General features: G+C 26.3%; 2 protein-coding genes and 1 long non-coding RNA gene across 7 annotated transcripts; 2 read left to right on the top strand and 1 right to left on the bottom strand.

Annotated features, from left to right (window-relative positions):
- The first annotated feature begins 755 nt into the window (after window positions 1-755).
- LOC141536214 (uncharacterized) lies at window positions 756-4,865 on the top strand. 5 transcript variants are annotated; one of them, XM_074256570.1, is made up of 8 exons: window positions 769-1,103; window positions 1,191-1,363; window positions 1,537-2,096; window positions 2,585-3,041; window positions 3,109-3,266; window positions 3,353-3,520; window positions 3,840-4,343; window positions 4,631-4,865. In XM_074256570.1, exons 3-8 carry the CDS (start codon window positions 1,568-1,570, stop codon window positions 4,759-4,761), a joined length of 1,947 nt encoding a protein of 648 aa, XP_074112671.1. In that variant the 5' UTR covers window positions 769-1,103; window positions 1,191-1,363; window positions 1,537-1,567; the 3' UTR covers window positions 4,762-4,865. The 5 variants fall into 5 exon arrangements, with proteins under 5 accessions (XP_074112674.1, XP_074112675.1, XP_074112671.1 ...); XM_074256573.1 differs by lacking the exon at window positions 1,191-1,363 and having other exon boundaries at window positions 756-1,103; window positions 2,588-3,041; XM_074256574.1 differs by lacking the exon at window positions 1,191-1,363 and having other exon boundaries at window positions 760-1,103; window positions 4,640-4,865.
- A 3,298-nt stretch (window positions 4,866-8,163) lies between these two features.
- On the bottom strand, window positions 8,164-19,898 carry Nkd (NKD inhibitor of WNT signaling pathway naked cuticle). The gene is made up of 5 exons (XM_074256361.1): window positions 19,617-19,898; window positions 12,356-12,759; window positions 11,122-11,592; window positions 10,676-10,977; window positions 8,164-9,692 (listed from the first exon to the last, which is right to left on the bottom strand). Exons 1-5 carry the CDS (start codon window positions 19,678-19,680, stop codon window positions 8,927-8,929), a joined length of 2,007 nt encoding a protein of 668 aa, XP_074112462.1. The 5' UTR covers window positions 19,681-19,898; the 3' UTR covers window positions 8,164-8,926.
- LOC141536105 (uncharacterized) lies at window positions 19,234-21,957 on the top strand. The gene is made up of 3 exons (XR_012480690.1): window positions 19,234-19,490; window positions 19,897-20,462; window positions 21,822-21,957. It is a non-coding gene; the product is annotated as an uncharacterized LOC141536105 (long non-coding RNA).
- Window positions 21,958-22,077: the final 120 nt, after the last annotated feature.

The raw sequence follows: 22,077 nt of genomic DNA, 5'->3' as shown, positions 1-22,077 counted from the left end.
AACAAAAAAATTAAAAAAAAAAAATTCAACGTGAAAAATTTGAAAAACTATAAGTGCAATTTTTAAAAAAATTATTTATAAAAAATTGCATTTGTAGTTTTTTTAAATTTCTGAATGTCAATTTTTTTTTGCCATAATTTATTTGTTACAAAAATTCTTAAAATTACCAATTATCTTTTAAGTGAATTTTCATGCTAATTTTAGTTTCATAATTTTTATTAGATTTTTTTCAACAATTTAATTATCACTATCATAAATTTGCTTGATAAATTTATTTTAGTTTAAAAAAAAAACACTTTTGCAATAACAAACGTTTTACATAATTAAATTTATTAAAAATGATTATAATACTGAAATTAGCAGTCAGCTGTTAACTTTAAAAATTTTTTTAATAAATCAATTACAGTAAAAAAATGCTTCTAAAAATTTTCACTTGTAATTTTTATTAATTTTTACATATGAAACTTTTTAATTAAATTTTTTTTATAATAATTTAATTGCTATAAAATTATAAAAAATTTTCTAATACAACTTCATTATCTAAACTAAAATAAAATGAAACCGACATTAAAATTTACAAGTTTGGTATCCCTTAATTATTTTCACTTGTATCTCTATCACGATTGGCCAGCGCACGAATGACAATCCTCCAATCGGAAGATAAATATAATGACAAACGATAACCAATGAAAATATTAGTTCGCAATTAAGTCGCAGTGCATAAAGCGAATCGTGTTACGTACGGCGTCTGATGACCGACGCCATCTAACGTCCTGGCATTCTTGTCTGTGTTTTTCGTGCGTTAAGAGTAGTTGTTAATCTATAACAAATCATATTGTTAAAACGCATTATAACATTATAATATATATTTATTACAACAATAGTAGTGTTAAAATAATAATAATTGTTATTTATTACAATGTACCGCAGTAACCTCATTATATGGTAGCTGGTAAGCAGGAATTATACGCGGGAAAATTTTTCTGTACGCAGAAGATGAGTTAACCGTGGCGCTAGATCGTAACCAACAACTACGAAGCAACATCATCATATAACATTAACATCATTCACCTACGCTTATTTTTGTAACTATTTTATCAAAGGTAACACATCATTATTACTAACCTATACATCTATCTCTATTATTTATCATTTGTATTAACATTAATATTGATTTTATTTTCATCCAGGAATATTTATTGGTTGTATATATGGCGAAAAATATATGATTCATGTTTATGTTTACTATGTTCTGCCACCTCCGCTTCCCGCCGCCAATGTCGTGGTCATTTCATAACACTCTGATTATTATCTTTATCTATTAATTAAATACTTACAATTATCCAAATTAACCGTCATTATCGTACGTTCCTCTTTCATTATTTTACAAAAAAATATTTAATAAATTTAAATAATATTAAAAATGTAAATTCTTAAAACATGCTGGAGTTAAATTGTTCTTTTTGATCTTTAAAATTTTTTGGTTAGCTTATTAGGTATATTGACTGCTGTAATAACTTGTACTTAATTTTACAGAGTTAGTGCCTGAGAGAGGCACTTAGAGGATATGAGCACATCAACAATGCCAGGAGTAGGAACAACACCACCTTCGTCAGGACATTCGATGCTACCAATGAATGTTATGGCCCAAAAAGTAATGCCTGGAGGTGATCCAGGTTCAATGAAACCATTGAGTGGCGGTAATTTGAGTTACGTTACACTCCAACCGGCTAGCCAGCCCCTCAGCTTGGTCCAGGATCATAGGTCACAAGTTTATCCGATGGCAGCACCTTATAATCAGTCAGCATCAGCACAGCCGTCATCAGTCACACTGACTAGTAATATTAATGTGCCGGCTGAGAGAGAAAAAGAGGCTGGTGATTCAACGGATAATAAGTCAACTCACAATGGATTGGAGGTGGCTGTTAATAAAATACCCGGGACAGGTTTACCTGTTGATCAAGAATCTAATTTACAGACTAAACAAAGTCAAGAGGCTAATAGAAATAATAATGTTAGTCCCGAGAGTTCATCTACTGGAAGTCAAGATGATGTTAAATCTGAACCACAACCATCTGCGGTTATTGAAAATTCTGGTGTGTATTTATTTATTTATTTATTTTTTTATTTAATTTATTGCGTTAAATAAGATACATAAAAAAATCTTTGATACAATTAGCAGATAGAGTTTTGTGGATTTATTTTTTTTTTATATTTATTTATTTATTCATAGTAGATTCCAAGGCACAGGCCAAATAGCAAGGTATTTAAATTACATTTGAAATGTGTATGAATATAAGTATATATTAAATTATTAAAATAATTACTTAAAATTATATAAAGATACAGAGTATAAAAAAAAAAAAGGTACAAAAATATATTCAGTTGAATTATTAATTATAATATTTGGATATAAATTTTGGTTTATGTTTATAAATTTTTGAATTCTATTTGGTATTATGAGACTTGGATTTATTAGTATGATTTAAATAATAATTTTTAATTTAATTTAATTTTCAATTTTTTTTTTTCAAATATAATTATTGATCAGTTTTATTAATGGAAAATTTTATTTTAATTACAGCAGCAGTAAGTACGGTACCGAAAGCTGAGGAGAAAAAAATTCTTGTTAACAATGGCACTAAAGAAGCCGATAATTGTCCTACGTTAGTGACAGTGCAAAATAAAGTGTCTCCACAAAAAACTGAGGACACCCCAGCTAAAGTTGATGCTGCTGGTACCAAAAAAGTACCCACTACACCTACAAAGACAGCAGCTAGTGAATCAACCTCACCAGCAACAACGATGACTAAAGCTGAGCAAAAATTAAACTCACCTGTTCGAGCTCCTAAACGAAAGTCTCGGGAATTGAAGGATTTAAAGAGCCCATCTGCTGAAGGTGGTAGCAAACCTAAAAGAAATCGTGTTCAAACCCAACCTTATCAGAGTCCGCTGCCAGAAATAGCTTTGATTGTTAAACAAACTCTCAATAAAACCCCTGCTAATAAAAATCCTGATGATAAACTCATCGTATTTTACAAGTATGTATTTCATAGCTTTAAATTATATGTGTTGATTAATGATTATTAATTTTTAATTTTTTTTTAGGAATGAATTTTTAGCAGTACGTAATGCTGAAGGTAGCTTTTATGTATGCCAAGCAATGCAGAATATTTTCAAATCTAGTCGGCGTATTCGCATACGTTGGCTTTCGCAGGATAAAAATAATGGTGAAATTTATTCACCTGACTTTTATGACTTTACTGGTAATATAAATATTTTGATAATTTATTTAATTAATTGGTGATGAATATTATTATTAATATATATTTATTTTTATTTTTATTTACAGACTTTGATTGCATACTGACGAATTTAAATTTAAACAAAGTTGATAAAAATAAATATCAATTGACTAAATTTGAATTATTACGAACGGAAAATATATTGAAGCGTGCTATTGATGTTGAAGCTGGTGTTTCTGAAAAACCTAGTGTGACGGAAGAACATCCTGATGGATGTAAGTAATTATTATTATTTATTATTATTGCAATTTATTATTTAATATTTGACAATTTTTAAATTTACAATTCTAAACGTAAAGGTCAATTTAAATTTTAATTGATTAATCTTATACTAATAAAATAATATAGTGAAGGAATAATAATGAAAAATTAAGCATTCTTCAAGAATTAGATTGGGTACCTCAGTTGATAATAACTATCTCTCTTTATTAAATAAAAACACCGGTCTATCGAGTCATATATTAAACACATTTATTATAAATATTAAAGTAACAATATTTGTAGTCATGTTTAATTAAAAAAAATTTTTTTTAGTGGATTTATCGTTATACAAAGACGAATCACAATTGAAGAGGAGAAAAGGATCAAGTAAACCTAAGCAACGACAACGTAAGAGGTCAAAACGTGAATCATCAAGTTCATCGTCTTCTTCGTCATCCTCCTCAGAAGATGATAGCAGCGATGAAGAGGCTGATAAAAAATCGACCACAGGAGCAGCAACGACGACAACGGCAACAACACCTAAATCGAGCCGTGCTAAGAAACGCCCTGCGACAAACAATAAAGCACTGGCAATAGCTAAGTCTGTAGCTAATGTATCAAGTCGTGCTAAACGAATTATGAATCGCAGTAATAAAACAGATGCCTCTAATGACAATTCGGGGAATTCTGGAGATACTAATGCTAGCGGTACTAAAGCTGATGCTGGTGCTAGTGCTAGTAAACGTCCCAGTAACACCGATGTCAAAAAAATTGAAACGAAAAAAACTACAAAGCCTCCTCCGTCTGTTCCGAGTTCCACAAGAACGAAATTACGTGGTGAGTGATGTTTTTAAATTACATCATTTTTTTTTTTATTTTTTATTAATTATTCATTTTAACGATAAATTAATAAATTAATAAATTATTTCGGGATTTGTAAACTGTTGATTATCGTTTTACAATTTATTGCAAGTAACATTAATATTGATATTAATATTTTAAAAAATAAATGATTGATAATCAAATTGGAGAAAAAAAAACGATACTGAATAAATGTATGTATTTAAATAATATAAGAAAAAAAAAAAAAAAAAGGGACGAATAGTTGATATTCGGGTTTTAAGGGTCAACAGAAATTGCTGAGGCGAGCAGTAATAATTCAACAAGACGTGGAAAACGATTGGCTGCGGCTACTACCGGGGTGACGTCGACCGTGGATTCGTCTTCTGAAAAAAAATCACGTAGCAGAGTGTAATAAAAAATTGATAATTAATAATTAATGCATTTTTAATTAATATTTAAACTTTATAAATTATATAATATTAATTAAATATTAAATACACAATAATATAATATTAATATTAATTAAAAATAATGTAAGATCCGATACGTGAAAATTTATATGATAAAAAGTCATTGTGATTTGCTTATGTCATGTTGAGGAATAATGTTTTTATAGAATTTATGATATATTATTGATAACAATATTGATATCAATGGTATTGTCAAAGATGGTTTGAGGGTTGAATAATATTAAAAAAAAAAAAAAATGAAAATAAAGTAAAGTAAAGCTTCTGACCAATTAAAAATGTAAATTACCCGATGTCTTTTTTTCATTGACATTATATTTAAATATAATCTCGCGTATCGGATCTTTTTTATTAATGATATAATTTGAGAAAGTCATTTAAAAAAAAAGTGTGAGAGTGAATTATTAATAATCATAGGTATAATAATAATAATAATTAGTAATAATTATTGTAACGATAATGATAATACAATACCTTTTAGGATAGATAATAATTACTTTATTTGTGGTATCATTTATATATCACGGATGACGCTAAAAATGATAAATAAATAAATAAAACATTTGCAATAGTATATTTTTGATGTTGTAAGTGAATGTTGTTTTACGTTATTGAAATACGTTGATAACCATTCACTTGATCATTGGATATATAAGTATGTACAAATATTATATGGTTTGGTACGTAAAAAAGGTTTCTGTACGGCAGAAATAATTTTATCGAGGGCGATTTTTAAGGAAAGCGCAAGTCAAAAATTATTAAATTTTTAGTTAATGTAATAATATTAATAGCAATGTTGATATTATTATTAATAATAATAATAATAATAAATAGAATAATATGAATTGGTAAAATTTATAAATTTTAAATATTAATTTTCATTATTTTATAATAATGCTCGATTTTTTAATTTGTATTTTATTTAATTATATTTTATTGTAAAAAATCCAATCAATTTTTAATGACTATGCTTTTTGTTTTAATGCACAATCAGTTATTTATATCTGAAAAAATTTTTTAAAACTATATTTATGAACATATATTTTTTTTTTTGATACACGGAAAAAACAAGATAACACTGGATACCATCCCAGATTATATTAAGTAAAAAAAAATTTCAGACAGTAGCTAGTATAATCCAGATTACAATGAGTATAATCTAGATATCACTCAGTATAATCTGGATTATACTAGCTACTATCTGAAATTTTTTTTACAACAAATATCACTGAGTATATATAATCTGGGATGATATCCAATATTATCTTGTTCTTTCAGTGTAGTGAAAAAATTTTAAACTGAAAAAAAAATATTTTTTATTGATTGGAAAAATCATGAGTATTTTTTTAATTAAAAAAAATTTTTTCTTTAATGTAAGAAAAAAAAATCAATACATAATATCTATAAAAAATATGTAGAATTTTATTGAACCAGTAGAAGCAGTGTGAAAGTTTAAAATTTGAATAAATATAATACATTGTACCTACTGTAACATCAACAACAAAATCATGCTTAAACTTATGATATTTCTTCATTATGTTATTGAAAAGTATAATTATAAATTTAATCAATACTATGTATTTTATTCTATTGATTTGCCAAGGATTTGAAATAAGATTGTTTGTTTACAGTAAACAGTAAATTGCATTCGATATTATATCAAATCTAGATAATTAATAATTGTTAATGTAGAAATTAAGTTGACGTTAAGACAAAAAAAAAAAGCAACTAAAAAATTAAAATATAATATTTTATATTAATTGATTTTAAGCTCTTGCATATTATTTACTTTTTTAATTACAATTTATTTTATAAAAAGCATATTAAAAATGCTTTATGCAATTTATCTGTAGTAATTTGCTTAGATAAACATTTTATGTAGAGGGATTATATTATATATATATTTTTGTGCTTTGATTATTTTTTTTATTATATAATTTTTATTAATTTTTTGTTTGTATTAAATATATATCTTTATAACTCTTTTTTAGCTGAAAATAAACTCACTTATATATACATAATAATTGGCACTGCACGGCAAATAATTTTTTCACGACAAACAAAAAGAATTAGATAATAATTAATTGATAGATAAAATTTAAAATAATGTATAAAGTCTTATAAAGGTATCACCGAGTCTTATTTTTTGGATTTTATTATTTTAATAATAATAATTGTGGTTATCAATTATAATTAACAATTATCCTAATGTCTAATAAATAAATATTAACAGTAATAAGTAATAATTATTATATAGTAATTAAAAATTAAGATAAAATTGAAAATTGTTTGAGCTATTGGACATTCTGAGTATAAGAGTGCTGTTAAAGAAAAAAATAATAATTATAAATATTAATTAATAATTATTCCTTTAGTTTATCGATTATTATAAAATTGTCACTATTAAAAATTTTTTTTTTCATTTGAAATATATTGAAAAAAATTTTTTTTTAATTTTATTAATTAAAAAAATTATTTTACCGTTCAAAATAAAAATTATCAAATTAATTAATAAAATTTTTAATAGTGATAAAAAAATTTTCAAAAAATATATTTTTTAATATTTCTAATCTTACATGTTAGGTATCACTTTTAAATATTATATTTTTTTTTAAATGCAAAAAAAAATTTAACAAATAAAATCAGAAAATTTTTGAGAAAAAAAAAATTAAATTATAAATAATTTGAGCTTTGTAAAATTTCAATAAAAATACATTGTAAATATATTGATAAATTTAAAGCAATTTTAGTCTTTGCATTTACAGTGTTGATAAAATTAAAAAAAAATTATTAAAATTGTAAAAAATAATTTTTTTAAAAAATAATATTTAAAAGTGATAATTATCAAGAATAAATATCCAAGAATTAGAATTTTTTATTGTTTACTAAAAATGTAACTTTGAATTTAAAACGTAAAATTAGTAAAAAATAATTAGAAAGAGTAAAAATAAAATTACCATTTGTTTTAAAATAAAAATAAATAAACATTTGATTTATTTATAAAATTATAAATCTAAATATTTTGTAATTAATTTTTATAAGCATGTATAATTTTTTTTTTTTTCGAATTCAAGTACAAAAGCTTTGCCGCATAAAAAAATTAAAACAAGCAATTTTTTTTAGCTCTAATAAAAATAAAAATAAAAATAAAAAAATAAATTGTGTGACTTGAAGTGCTCCTTGTAATTAAATGATTGTAAGCTTGGAATAAAACCCTGTACTTGATAAAATTATTTTAAATAATTAAGATAGAAAAAAAAATACATTTTGATTTCGCGAAAATTTATAATAATTAATCAAAGTGTGAGATGAGTTTTATTAGGAATTAATAAATTAATAAGGCGATATAGTATAAAAAATGTTTTTAATAAATATTAATAAAAAAGAAAAAAAAAACGAACATTACACAAAATATCTACATCGGTTACAAAGTCCAATACAAAATTACATGTCCTGTTTCATTTTGCCTTCAATATTAATAATTAAAAAAAATAAAACAGGACGTTCTTATAATTATATATCTTTCTTCATTAATTATTTATTTATTTTCTTAATAACTATCAATTATTACTTTTATAACTATTATTATTACTTTTCACAATTTTTTTTTTTTTTAATATATATATTTATATATTTATTAATACTCTGTTTTGAGACTAATAGAAAAATATTGTCACAGTGTCGGACGCATAAATAAACAGGATGAATTCCCCGTTTAATTACAATAATATATTATATGTATAAATGTATTAATCGAGCACGCAAAATTATATAAAAATATTTTCAAAAAAAAAAAAAAAAATAAGTCATTACATCATCAAGTAGAATTAAAAAAAATGATTATCTTCGTTTTTAAATTACCAAAAAAATTAGAGTAAAAAAATAAATCGTTCAGACTTTTAAGCTCGAAAATTAAAGCATTAAAAATTAAAAAATTGCATGATTTTTTTTTACGTATTCGAAACATTGTCACAACAAATAGGCCTTTTTAATCAGTCTATTTACATTTAAAAATCGCTATCACCCGGACATCAATCAATCAATCAATCAATCAATCAATTAATTATATTTTGGTAGAAGAAATATAAAAAAAAAAAAATAATAATCTTCTCAGACGAGCGGATCAGCATGATAGTGATGATAATGATGATGAATATGTTCATGAACGTGTCTACGCCCTGCATTGCTAGTATTATCATTATCAGGATTTTGAGATGAAAATTCTTGTTCCAGCCAACGAACAACTTGTTGCATAGCTCGTGCTTGTTCTTGTTCACGCGTTGCATGCTTCAACTGATGTTTCTTGCTGCCTTTGCTATTATTATTGACAGAAGTCTTTTGCTGCTTCAATGACTGAACATAGTTCTGACGTGCATGCTCATTATTACGCTGATTGATGTGATTTTTCTGTATCGACTCAGTATTAAATATATTATGCCCAACGAGAGTATTGGCAACAGCCGTCGGGGGGGTTGTCATTATCGTTGACTGTAAATTATTGCGATAATGATGTTTATTAGAATTAGAATTAGAATTTGGCTGCTGCTGCTGGTAGTGGTGGTGGTGTGTCGGCGTCGTCGCTGTGATTATCGTTGGTACTGTTATGTTAGTGTCAATACTACTGGTAAAGTGTGTCGTATGCGAATGATGATTTTGTATTTTGCGCTGATTATCTCGAGCTTTGGCAGGTAGTTTAGAAAGAGACGTGGCGTGATGATGTGAGTACTCTCGAACCGGTTTATGATAGGCCGGAGGAGGTTGACGACTCGCAGACGGTGGTCTACTGCTGGTTTGTACGTACATTGGGCTCATTGGTGAGACACCAGCATAAGGACGTTGAGGAGGCACGCGGAGGTGTTCGCTTTGATGTCGTTTCCTGTTGAGAGTATAATAAATATTAAATATCTTTCGTAGAAATTTTTTTTACCATTCATAATGTAATAAATTATTCATTCTAGATTTTTTTTTTTTTTTTTTTTTTTTTTTTTTTTTTTTTATCATTATGCTAAATTTTAGATTTGTCCTTTATTACTTTTATTAATATAAAAAATAGCAACCTGCAGTCACTATTTACAGATTATGAATAAGAACATTTTTATATTTTATAATTGCACTATAGAGAATTTAAAAAATTTTTTAAATAATAGTCCTATCACAGAATAAATCTATATTATTAAAAGAATAAGCAAAATTTTGTGGCCAGTGGCAATTCGAAAATGATCTATCTCTAGATACATATAATGAAGAAATGACCTTATATCTTGTGACCTATTGACATTTTTAAAGATATAATAATGGCATTTTTTATATATTTTATATGTATGGTATTTGTGAAATATATAAATATATAAAATATATGAAAAATTGATGTAGGTACTCAAATGATAGATCTTGATGAGTGTAACATCGGAATGAGCTTAGATCTTTAAAAATGTCAATAGTTGAAAAAGTTATTTAATAAATCAAAATTTTATTTATTTACAGTTTACAAGTCACGGCAAATTTAGAGTTCACATAATGACTGCAAAGTTGCTAGTTACTAATAATTTAATAGACAAATGTCACGGAATAAATTTATTGAACTAAAAAATTATTAAAAATTCCTTTAAAAAGTTAACATAAAAAATTGGCTATCTTAAAAATATATTAAGTTGAAAATTTAGCAGTCACTTAACAATTTTTTAATTTTATTTGACAAAAAAATTGGCATTTTTTATTTATTTTTTTAATTTTTTCATGTCTATTTTTTTGTCATAATTTATTAAAATAATTTATTAAATAAAATTAAAAAATAGTCAACTGCTAGCTTTAATGTAATTCCTTATTCTTTTAATTATAAATATATATTATTATAATTACCTAGATGCATGAAAACTGAGGTTATTCTTCTCCATATTAGCTTGAATAATTTCAAGTAACTGTTGCCGTTGCATTGACCCACTGCGCTTACGATGGTTTGTCGTGACTAAAGGTGTAAATGGTGTTACCTTAGGTGAAAAATCGCTGTCATCACTGACATCACCTTCGGAGCTGTTTGAGTAAGGAGTTGGTACATGAATAGATCCGCCACCCACGCGTCTGTGTATTTCTTCTTGCTTAGAAATATTTCCTGGTACATTATCAACGTCTTCTTCGCTGTGCCACTCGGCTACTAATTCTGTCTAAAAATTAATAAATTATTAATCAATAAAAAAAAATAATTATTTCCATTATTATGAAATAAAAATAATAAAAATAATAATAATAATAATAATAATAATAATAATATAGATAGCAAAAGATAGTAATTAAATACAAAAGCTTACCTGTGCACGATTACGAAGAATTCTCCGTCTTCGTGGAACCCTACGGCTGGCGTGTGTCGCGTGACTGCACGATTTAACGGGTTTGATGTGACAGCATGACGTACTTGCGTTAACCACACTCGTTGTTGGTAGTAGTACTGTTGGGGTTTTTTTAACAGCAGGAGTTTGTGTTTCTCCAGAATCACCAACAGCACCAGCAGCAGAAGCAAGAGCTCCACCACCAGCGCTGCTAACTCCTCCAATGGCCTCGTCTACATTTTTATCCGGGGACACCGTGAGTTTAACTTTTATAGTTTTACTACCGCATGGTGGTACTTCAATTGACGTACCAAGTGAATCATAAATGGAAGTAACAAGTCCAGCTATATCGTCTTTAGTTATCTTCCCGTGTCCATCAAAGTCATAAAGTGTAAAAGAAAATTCTTGTCTTCTTCTGTTATCCTCCGCAACAGATACATCACACTCAAATTCCTAAACATAATAATTATTTTATTATTTTTCTCAGTAACAATAACATTATATTTTTTTATAAATACTGCACGCCTCATAAGCGAAGCTTTGTCAAAAAAAAAAGCAGTTTTCATAAAACTCAAATTTATTTATTTTATTATGAAAATTAATTTAACAGATATTTAATAATTTTTTTTTTAACAAATAAATTATAACAAAAAAAAATTGAAAAATTTTTAAAAATAAGAAATACAATTTTCAATAACAATTAATTTGTTTAACGTAGTAAATAATGAAGACAATGATATTGTTGGGCATTATAAAATTATTTATATTTTTATAGCTGTGAAATTATTATCAAAAAAAATTGAATAAAAAATTTTTACGTGGAAATAAAAAAAAATTATTAGTGTAAATTTTAAGAAATATTTTTTAAAATTTAAATTAGAGTTGTTATAACATTTAAAAAAATTGACAGCTGTCAGCTAATTTCACCATCATCAGTTTTCTATTTTTTTTTTTATTTTAATGAATTTTAAGATGAAAATTAAGTTAGCCGACATCTAAAAATTTTTAGAATTTTTTTTCTATTGCAAAAATTATTACAAAAAAATTTTCAAAAAAATTAATTTGTAAAAAACTTGAAAAAATATAAGTGCAATTTAAAAAAAATATTTTTTTCCTCTAATTAAATTAATGAAAAAAAAATCCAAAAATTAAAAAAGTCAGCTAACTTTAGTATAATTAAAAAAAAATGATATTTTTTATAAATTAAAGTGTATACCTCAAAACTAAATTGCCTTGTATTTGACACAGCCTGTTGTTCATAATTATTTGTCGTGAAGGATACAACTGCTGGTGTAGTGGCTGTTATCGTTGGTGAAGACACCGAAGATGATGATGAAACAGGATTATTAATAATAGCTGTTGGTGATACTTTTCTAGATGATGGTGGCAGAATTTCCGGTATTAAAGGCTCTGGCAATAATGTTTCCGGTATAAAACTACCTACTGGAACTGATGATGATGATGATGATGATGGTGCTGATACTAAAGGAGAAGATTCTGATATTGGAGTAGTTGAATTTAAAGCCACCGATGGTGGTGATGATGTGCTGTTGCAGTTAGATGGTACACTTGCAGATAATAATTCTTCAGAGTCACTTCCTTCGGCAATTCCACCAACAACTGTAATAAAAAATATTTATTTATTTATTAATCAGGTATAATTAAATATTTAAATAATAATTTTTTTTCCATTTATTTTTATGAATTAATTTAAATTGAAAGTTTAACGATGTAGAATTTAGAGGCTGGCTGATGGCATTGAGGATCAAATAAAAATACAATAGATAAGAAATTTAATGCAGAAAGAAGCAAAATAATAAAATGATAATAAAAAAAAAAAAATGAAGAAGGAGGAGAAGTAAAGTGGGATGAAGTAAAATGCAGATTTGTCAAGGTGGACAGAGGCATTTATCGCTCGTCTTGGTTATTTACTATGGTGTCTCGCTTAATCATGCATTATACAGCCGATGCTTTCAGACTCTTTGGACTCTGGATGGTAGGTTATTCTTCGAAATTTTTCCTTGAAGCCTTTCAAGTGGCCGCTCTACCACTACTCTAAGAGGGTAAAAGCTTGCCGCCTTAGCTTCTAAAATCTCTCCCGCATCGTTCTGTTGTAGTTGTAGTTCTCGTCTTCTGTCCCTCATCCTCATCTTCACCTCACTTCGCCTACTCCACCAATCGATCATCACCTCTCGCTTCCTCACGTTATTTTTTTCACTTATTACGATAAACGCACACATACTGTCTACCAAGACTTCAGACACACATACAGACTACACAACAGCCGTCGTCCGGTGATAAATCAAAGATTATACAACATTTTTCCAACCAGCTTGAGGTATTTCAGATTCTTCTGTACTGTTTAAAGACACCGACTTCTTTTCAAACTGTCTAGTTTTGTTGTATTTTTGTAACCAATTTCATACAGATCACTTGTTCAAGGACATTATTTTTAAATACCATTAAATATTTTTCATTGCTACCGATCATTTTTTACGTTTATAATTTTTAATCTAAAGGTAAGCTAGCCGACGTTTTTAACTTTGCTCAATTTATTAAATTAGAACTAAAAAAAAAATTTTTTTTTTTAATTCCACTTACAGTTTTTCCAATTTTTTACAAATTAATTTTATTTTAATTAAAATAATAATTCTAAAAATTTTTAAATGCCGACTAAATTAATTTACTCCAAATTTTTTACCACTATTTTAAATAAAATTAATTAATATAATTTACAAATAATCTTAATTATTAAAATTTTTTTAAATTTTTCTTTAAATATAAACTAAATCTTGAAAATTAATTTTAAAAAATTGGATTTACAATTTTTAAAGTTTTCTAAAAATAAAATTTTTTTTTGCTATAATTTATTTGTTAAAAAAAAAAATTATCAGAAAAATTTCATAATTATTAATCCAGGATCAAATTGATTAAAATAAAATTTTTTTTTTTACAACAAAAATGATCATTAATTAAAAAAATAAATTTTATTTTCAAAACTTGAGAATTTTATTTTACCGGACTATAAATTTAAAACTTTATATTTATATATAGTCTTCTTTGAACTGTTTTTCTTCAAACATATATAAATTAACAAAAAAATACATATATTTTATAACTGTGTAAATCTACTCAAAGAACAGTAATAACTCATTGTATAAATATACAATAATATTGATTGCAGTAAAAATAATTAAAATAGAAAAACAAAGTCTTGAATTTTGAAACACCTCGATAAATCATTAAATAAATCATTAAAAAAAAAAATCTATTACATAAATATAAATATTGTACATCGCAACTACTAAAATACATAACATCCTCAGTGTTGGTAATTTATACAAATGCAAATATACTTAGTATATTACTTAAAATAAAATAAAAGTAAAACTTATTTTATTTAAAATGTTTCTTGTTATTTATAATTTATTTTTATTAACCCAATGTGCATTCAGAACAGAATGCCGGTGATATCACGACGGCGGCACACATTTTCTTGTACACGTCGAGAAATTCAAGAGTCAGACGAGTAACGCAGCGGGATACCAATAAGAGAAGCTCTACTCAACTCAACTCAGCGCAACCAAAGTACTCTTCTTTACTTATTTGTCTTTACTTCTCTACATATATATACATCATAAGCATCATACGGAACAGTACAGTAGAGTAGTAAGAGTAGCAAGTAAGAAGAGTTTAACTAAAGAGTACTGAAGAAATACTACCACGTTTCATCTTGTGATATTATATATGCTTCATAACTTTAATACTTTACAGAAGAGAGTAAGTCCAGAGATATATAAAATCTAACGGATAAAAATAAAAATATCCAGGAAGAACAAGTTGCTAATATAAAAAGCAACCAACTTTATTAAATTTTACTCTATTCAGCATATATTAACATGCTTTTTTATTATTCTCATTCTTTTAAATCTTCTATATTCTTCTTATGCTTCTAAACTTTTTTTTTTTTTTTTTTTTTTCCCCATTATTCTTATTCTTTTTATCCTTCCATTCTCTTCCACTCTATTTTTATTAAACTATTTTTAATATTTTTTTTTTTCCAGAGAAGGATCCTGCCAGTGATTGACTCACATCAGATGTCTTACATAAGCCACAACAATCCCAGCAATTCACGGAAATAACTTTGAGAAAAAAAATTCCTCAAGTAAAGAGGATCACTCAGCTGGAATAAAATAACTTGTTAGTAACTCACAAGTGCATAAACATAAATAAAATCCAATACACACTTTTTATAGTTGAATTTCTAAAATTAAAATAGTAAAATACTCATTTGATCACCAAAAATTTGACAGTGGACCACAACCAATTCAATATTGAACCCTAGATCTAGGTATTTTCTAAGAACAAGATAATAAAAAATCTAAAAACGAGCAAGTAAGAAGTAAGAGCAGCTAGCAACGGTCGTCAGCCGAAGGCAACACTCTCTTCATCTCTCTCTACTCGGAGCCGCTATTATTGTTGGCTTCCAGGAAGAGAGACCCATCCAAACGCCTCTCTTTTCCCTCTTATTCCACTTGGTGTTCAGTGTTCAGTGTTCAGTGTTCAGTGTTCAGTGTTCACTGTTCACTGTATAGTGTGATGGCCGAGTCTTATACTATCGCCATGCCAATAACTATCTTTTATCTTTCTTCCTCTCAAAGCCTTCATTTAGCTTCTTCCTTTATCTTACTCTTCACAAAGTTACTTGTCTCTTTCTCTTTTACTCTTAAAACTCATCCATTCCATCACGCGTCATCTTCGTCGCTCTTCTCAAAGTTTCCTTTTCAATCCATCCACTATTTCATTGAAAAATTCTTGAATAAATTTCAATTTATAATTTTCATTCATCTATTATTAACTTTTATTCAATACACCAATGAACCATAACTGAAAAAAATGGTAAATATAAATAAATAAATAAATAACAGGAAATTAAAATATCTAGTTATCCTTATCCAGCAATTTACATTTTTTTTTTTAAATATAATTGATACCAACCGGAACGGACCAAATACTCTACTCCATATATAGTACAGATAACTTTTATACTAATAATAATAATAATAATAATAATAATAATAATAATAATAATAATAATAATAATAATCACAACTGAAAATTGATTATTTTTATTATCATTATTACTATTATAATGTAATGTTTCATTATTTAGCTTTCGCTACTCATATACACTTTTTACAAATAAATTCTAGTCTTTTAAATATAAAATATATAACAAATATTAATTAAGATTATTCTAAATATTTATCTACAATTTTTATAAATTCTGTCAACCGTCTTTTAAATATTTTTAATCTACACGGAATGAACAAGATGACACTGGATATCATCCCAGATTATACTCAGTGATATCTGTGGTGAAAAAAAATTTCAGATAGTAGCTAGTATAATCCAGATTATAATAAGTATAATCCAGAATATCACCAAGTATAATCCAGATTACAATGAATATAATCCAAATATCACCCAGTATAATCTGGATTGTACTAGTTAATATCTGAAAATTTTTTTTCACCACAGATATCACTGAGTATAATTTGAGATTATATCCAGTGTCATCTTGTTCTTTCCGTGTATCTTCCTCTCTAATATCGTTAGGCAACTCATTATACCATGTGTAATCTTTGTATGTTATTGATTTCTCTCCGGTATGTGTATTAGTATGTTTAATTTTTAAGATCGATGCTCTTTACTATAATTCATAATAATAATAATAATAATAATAATAATAATAATAATAATAATAATAATATAGTAGTAGTAGTAGCATCAGCAGCAGATCCTTTTTCATCTTTCATTTCTTCTTTTATATTTTCTCTTTTCCTGCTTACACTGTGTAGCTGTCGGAACGGTATTTTCAATCGAGCGAAAGACCCTAAGGCGGACAATACCATGCCAACAGTTCTATTCTCTTGGCTCTTCCATCCTATTGCTTGTTATATCTATTCTCTTTCCATTTAGAGTTTTGATGTGATCGAAGAAGCATCGTATCTGGAGTTTGAGTCGGCGAGACGAGACGACGACTAATGTATACATATATAAACTTAGGGGAGATTTATGCTGGGGAAAAATACGAATAGAATAGAAGGGAGAATTATTATTATTATCATCTTCATCTCGAGGGTGAGTTTTCCTCAATTCTCGTTAGCTGATACTCATTTTCAGACCGTTAAATCTTCTACTCTTCTGTAAATCTCCATTTGTAAAGTTACTGAAAATAAAAGCTTAAAAAGCAGTTAAGTATAGAAAGATTTATTATGATTAAAGTAATATATATATATATATATATATAAATATATAAAGTATAAATGAAATCTATATATGCTAAATGTAAAGGTGATGAGGAGAAATAAGAAAGAAGAAAACAAAAAGTATATGTGGAAAAAAGGTGCGGCGACAGTCGGCTTGTTTGCCGGACCATTTTGAAAGAGACCGGAATTTCGAGTAGAGGATTCTCGAGCACGAATTGCGTACCCCAGGAGCTCACCTTCCAACCGCTTACTATTCCAGGAATTTAAGTTAATTACGACCAATTCTGCTTGTCAGGTTTTGTTTTCCTTTTCATTTTATTTCATTATTGTTTTTTATTTTATTTTATTTTATTTTATTTTATCATTATGTCGTGTCACGTCTCTCCTTATTTTATTTACAAACTCTTTAATCCATCTACATTAATTATTTATCTTATTTACAGTTTATTTACATATCTAACTTTGTGTATAGGTATATATATATATATATATATATATATATATATATATATATATATATATATATATATATATATATATATATATATATATATATATATATTATTTATATGGGTGTACTACTCGCGAGATAACGGAGTAACACTAACTGCGGAAGTAAGACACAGTTCATTGACTAGACGGAATGTCGACGGTATATTTACTACAGAGGAACCCTTGATAATAAATACTAACATATTAGGGCGGAAGAAATCTGAAATTTAAATAAATTTAAGTAGATAAAAATAAAAAATATATTATTTTGAATAAATAAAAATAAAAATTAAAGGAAGAAATAAAAAGATATTAATTTAATAAAATAACATTTAAAAGAAGAAATAAAAAAATCAATTAATTTGAGTAAATAAAAATCAAAATTGAAGGAAGAAATAAAAAATATATTAATTTGAGTAAATAAAAATCAAAATTAAAGGAAGAAATAAAAAAATATTAATTTGAATAAATAATAATAAAAAATAAAACAATTAAAAGAAGAAATAAAAAAAAAAAAGATCTTTAATAACTTTGTAATTAAAAATAAATTTTAGTTTGTAAATAAAAAAAAATTGTTTTTAGTAAACAAATAAAATTGGTAGCCTTTGACTATACAATGTATAACCCTACTAGTGTACACAGTAGCTAATGAACTTAGACCAAGGGTTGGGCAAAGAGCAAAAGAGGGTAAAAAAGATCTTACTTAGCAACCCCTTTTTTTTTTCTCCCCTCAATTACCGCGAAACGAGCGCGTAGTGTGGTGGCATTACTTCGTGTGGTAAGTTACCCAGAGTGTTTGCATGACAATACGTTGTTTAAAAAGATATAAAAGATTATTTTATGCATGAATATATTTTTTTTCTATCTACTTTTAACTTTTTATTTTAATATTACGAGTCACAGAGCCAACTTTTAAGAGTTTTAATGGCTTTTGATATTTAAGCTTTTTAAATGCAGATAAAAAGTCATGTGTAATGTGTATTTGCGTTTAGTTGTTCTGATTATTATTACTATTATTATTATCTTTATAAAGTATTAAAGATCAAAGAGAGCGACGAGAATTAAAAGTAATGTAATGTATATAAGAATGTGCAATATAAGAGAGAATAATAAAGAATAAAAATAAAGCTAGATATTTGAGACTTCCGGAGTAGAGTATAGAGTATAGCAAGAAAGAGAAGAAATATTGTACTGAAGAAAAGATAGAAAGTTATATGTTGTAAGTGTTTTGGTTTAGTATTTTGCCAGATGGCAATTGGATGATTAAATTCTCAGTTACTGTTTTATTGTCGGGCGGCAATATTATATTACTAATTTAAGTAAAATCGATATTGCAAAGCCGGCAATAAATTATTTAATACAAAAAAAAATCTGGTCAACTTTTATTATTTCTTTTTTTACTCTTCTTTTGTAGTAATATAAATATGTAGATTGTAGATTTAGTGTCTGATACTCAACGGCCAGACAAAAGGCATTAGTTACATTATATTAGTCGTATTTGTGGATCGTGACCTCAATCGATCGATTTGCAGGTCAAGTTTAATATAAATAAATTGAAGATTTAAGATGTTTTTCATCAGCCAGCCTGTAAGTTTTAAAAAAAAAATTTTTTTCTCTATCAATTAAGTATTTTCAGATAAACGGCCTTTATCTCTAAAAATAAAAATAATTTTAATTAATTATGATTGATGGTTTTAAAATAATAAAACTTACCGGAAAAAGGCTTATAGCCAGCGAGAAATCGTGTTCGCCACCACTTGACCAATCCAGTAGCCATGGAACCCTCATAAGATGCTCAAACTGTCGTCACTGTTACTGTATTTTGGACACTTATTTATATTAATTATAATATTGTAATATAAATAATTTATTCCATAAATATTTATCACAAAATATTTATCCAATGTGATTAAAAAAATAATGACATTTTTTTACAGCTCACAACTAGTTAATTTAAATAAACACTCACTATTTTTTATTATAAATTCTACAGATCACTCACTTGTAACAAACACTTGGTATAAAAATAATTAATCACTGGATTGTTTATCCTGGAACGTCAACACGATATTTAAAAAAAATATATTTTATTTTATTTTATTGAGTATATCAAATTCACTATAATTGCAGTCTTCAGTTGAGGTGGTGAGTCTTTATTATTTATTTATTAATTAATTTTTAGTTAAATAAAATTAAATGGATAATTTATTTGTCGTTTTAGGTTTTAGTTTAGTGAGAAAACTCTTACGGGAAAGAGAAGTGACATGTTTCTACATCTACGCCCGTGGGTTGACTGGTGCTGGTGTGTGGTGTGCCCGTGCCGATGCCGAGTCTCAGTTGTGCTGTGCACTGGTGACTGGATTTTACTACAGACTACAGCTTGCACAGCCATACGGCATACGGCCATAGAGCCTCCAACAACCACGAGAGACGAGAGATCGTCCTCGCCTAAACGCACGTTCCCCGTAATTCCCGCCTCTCCTTCTTCAACCAAACGCCCCACCCTGAACTTAACCAGTACTGTCACTATAGTCATCAGTACCCTTTTATAATACTAAAGTAAGTCGACGTTTTTAATTTAAAAAAAATTTTTTTTTATTTATTAAATTGGAACAAAAAAATATTTTTTTTAAATTGCATTTAAAGTTTTTCAAATTTTCTACAAATTAAATTTTTTTTTAAATATTTTTATGGAATCATTTTATCAATAAAAAAATGATATTAAAGTTAGCTGTCACTTGACAATTTTTTAATTTTTTTTAACAAATAAATTTGTTCCAAAAAATTATTTTTAAAAAAATTGCATTTTCAGTAAAAAAAATTCCAAAAATTTTTAGATGTCGGCTAAATTTTAAGATTTCATTCAAAAAAGCAATTTCAAAATTTTAAAAATCAGTAGTTTAAAATTTTAAAGAATTTTTTAGTTCTTTGCTGAAGAAATATATTTTTCTTACAGTAATTGTCTTGTTGAAATAAAGTTTTTTTTTTTTTATTTGGAAAATAGACTTAAAAAAAATTTAAGCAATAAGTTTTCCAACTACAATAGCTTCTCATTAAAAACAATTACATAAACAATGTAATAAATGATTTAATTGAAATTACAAAGTATTATTACATTTTCATAAAAACTTTTAATTTAATGTTCTCAAATTGAACAATATAAATATGCTTACAATATATATATATATATATATATATATATATATATATATATATATATATATATATATATATATATATATATATATATATATATATATATATATATATATATATATATATATATATATATATATATATATATTTCAATTAATTCCAGTCACGTCAAGCAATTACTGGTAAAAAAAAATAAATCTCTTTTTTTTCTCAACTTTAAATTCATTTATTCATTTTTACCCTTCTTCGTTTCGTTCGTATAAATTGATTATTATCTCCAACATTTATTTCATTTGAAATAAGAATAACAAAAAGAAAAAAACCCTCGTAATTAATTTATTTAAAATTTGCCGCTTATAATTAAAATATATATCTCAGCGGAGTAAATGCAAATGATCAATTAAAATTTTTAATATCATCCAATTAAAATTGATTTTTCTTATGTTGACAATTAAATTTCATTTTTTAAAATTTACATTCAATAATAAAACACAAAAGCCAATTATCAAATTTAAATAAAAAAAAAAGTATTTATACATTCAAGCAATCTAATAAAATTCATTGCAAAAATCATAAATTTAAATATGCAAAAAATAAAAAATAATCGAGAAGTTTTATTTTGTTTATCATATTAAATGTTAAAGGATTTGCAATAAGAAGAAATATTAAATTTTTTAGTTGTTAGTCGTTATTGTCATTGTATTGCATTGTATACAGATATGCATATATCTCGGCAAGTTGTTTACGTAAAACGTGTTTTAGCCCTCAATGAACTTAAAACGTGCCACATGACTTGACTCGTGGGACGTTTGGAAAACCGCATGGACGGAAGGATCAAACGCTCTTTAGAGTACGGAGGGTACTGAGACCAGAGACAAAGACAGGCGAGAGAAAGAAGAGTATTACATATATACCTTGTATTGTATTATATTGTACATAGATAGGTATGTACATGTGCGGTATATGGTAGTTCAGAGACAAGTTTAAGTCAGAGTAAGAGAACGGGTTGGAGGATTAG

Source organism: Cotesia typhae, unplaced genomic scaffold (assembly GCF_013202065.1).
Source record: "Cotesia typhae breed Kobodo isofemale line unplaced genomic scaffold, CoteBio_Ctyphae scaffold_152, whole genome shotgun sequence".
Classification (NCBI taxonomy): domain Eukaryota; kingdom Metazoa; phylum Arthropoda; class Insecta; order Hymenoptera; family Braconidae; genus Cotesia; species Cotesia typhae.
Note: the sequence above shows the minus strand (reverse complement) of the source record. Positions and strands in the feature narration are given on the sequence as shown.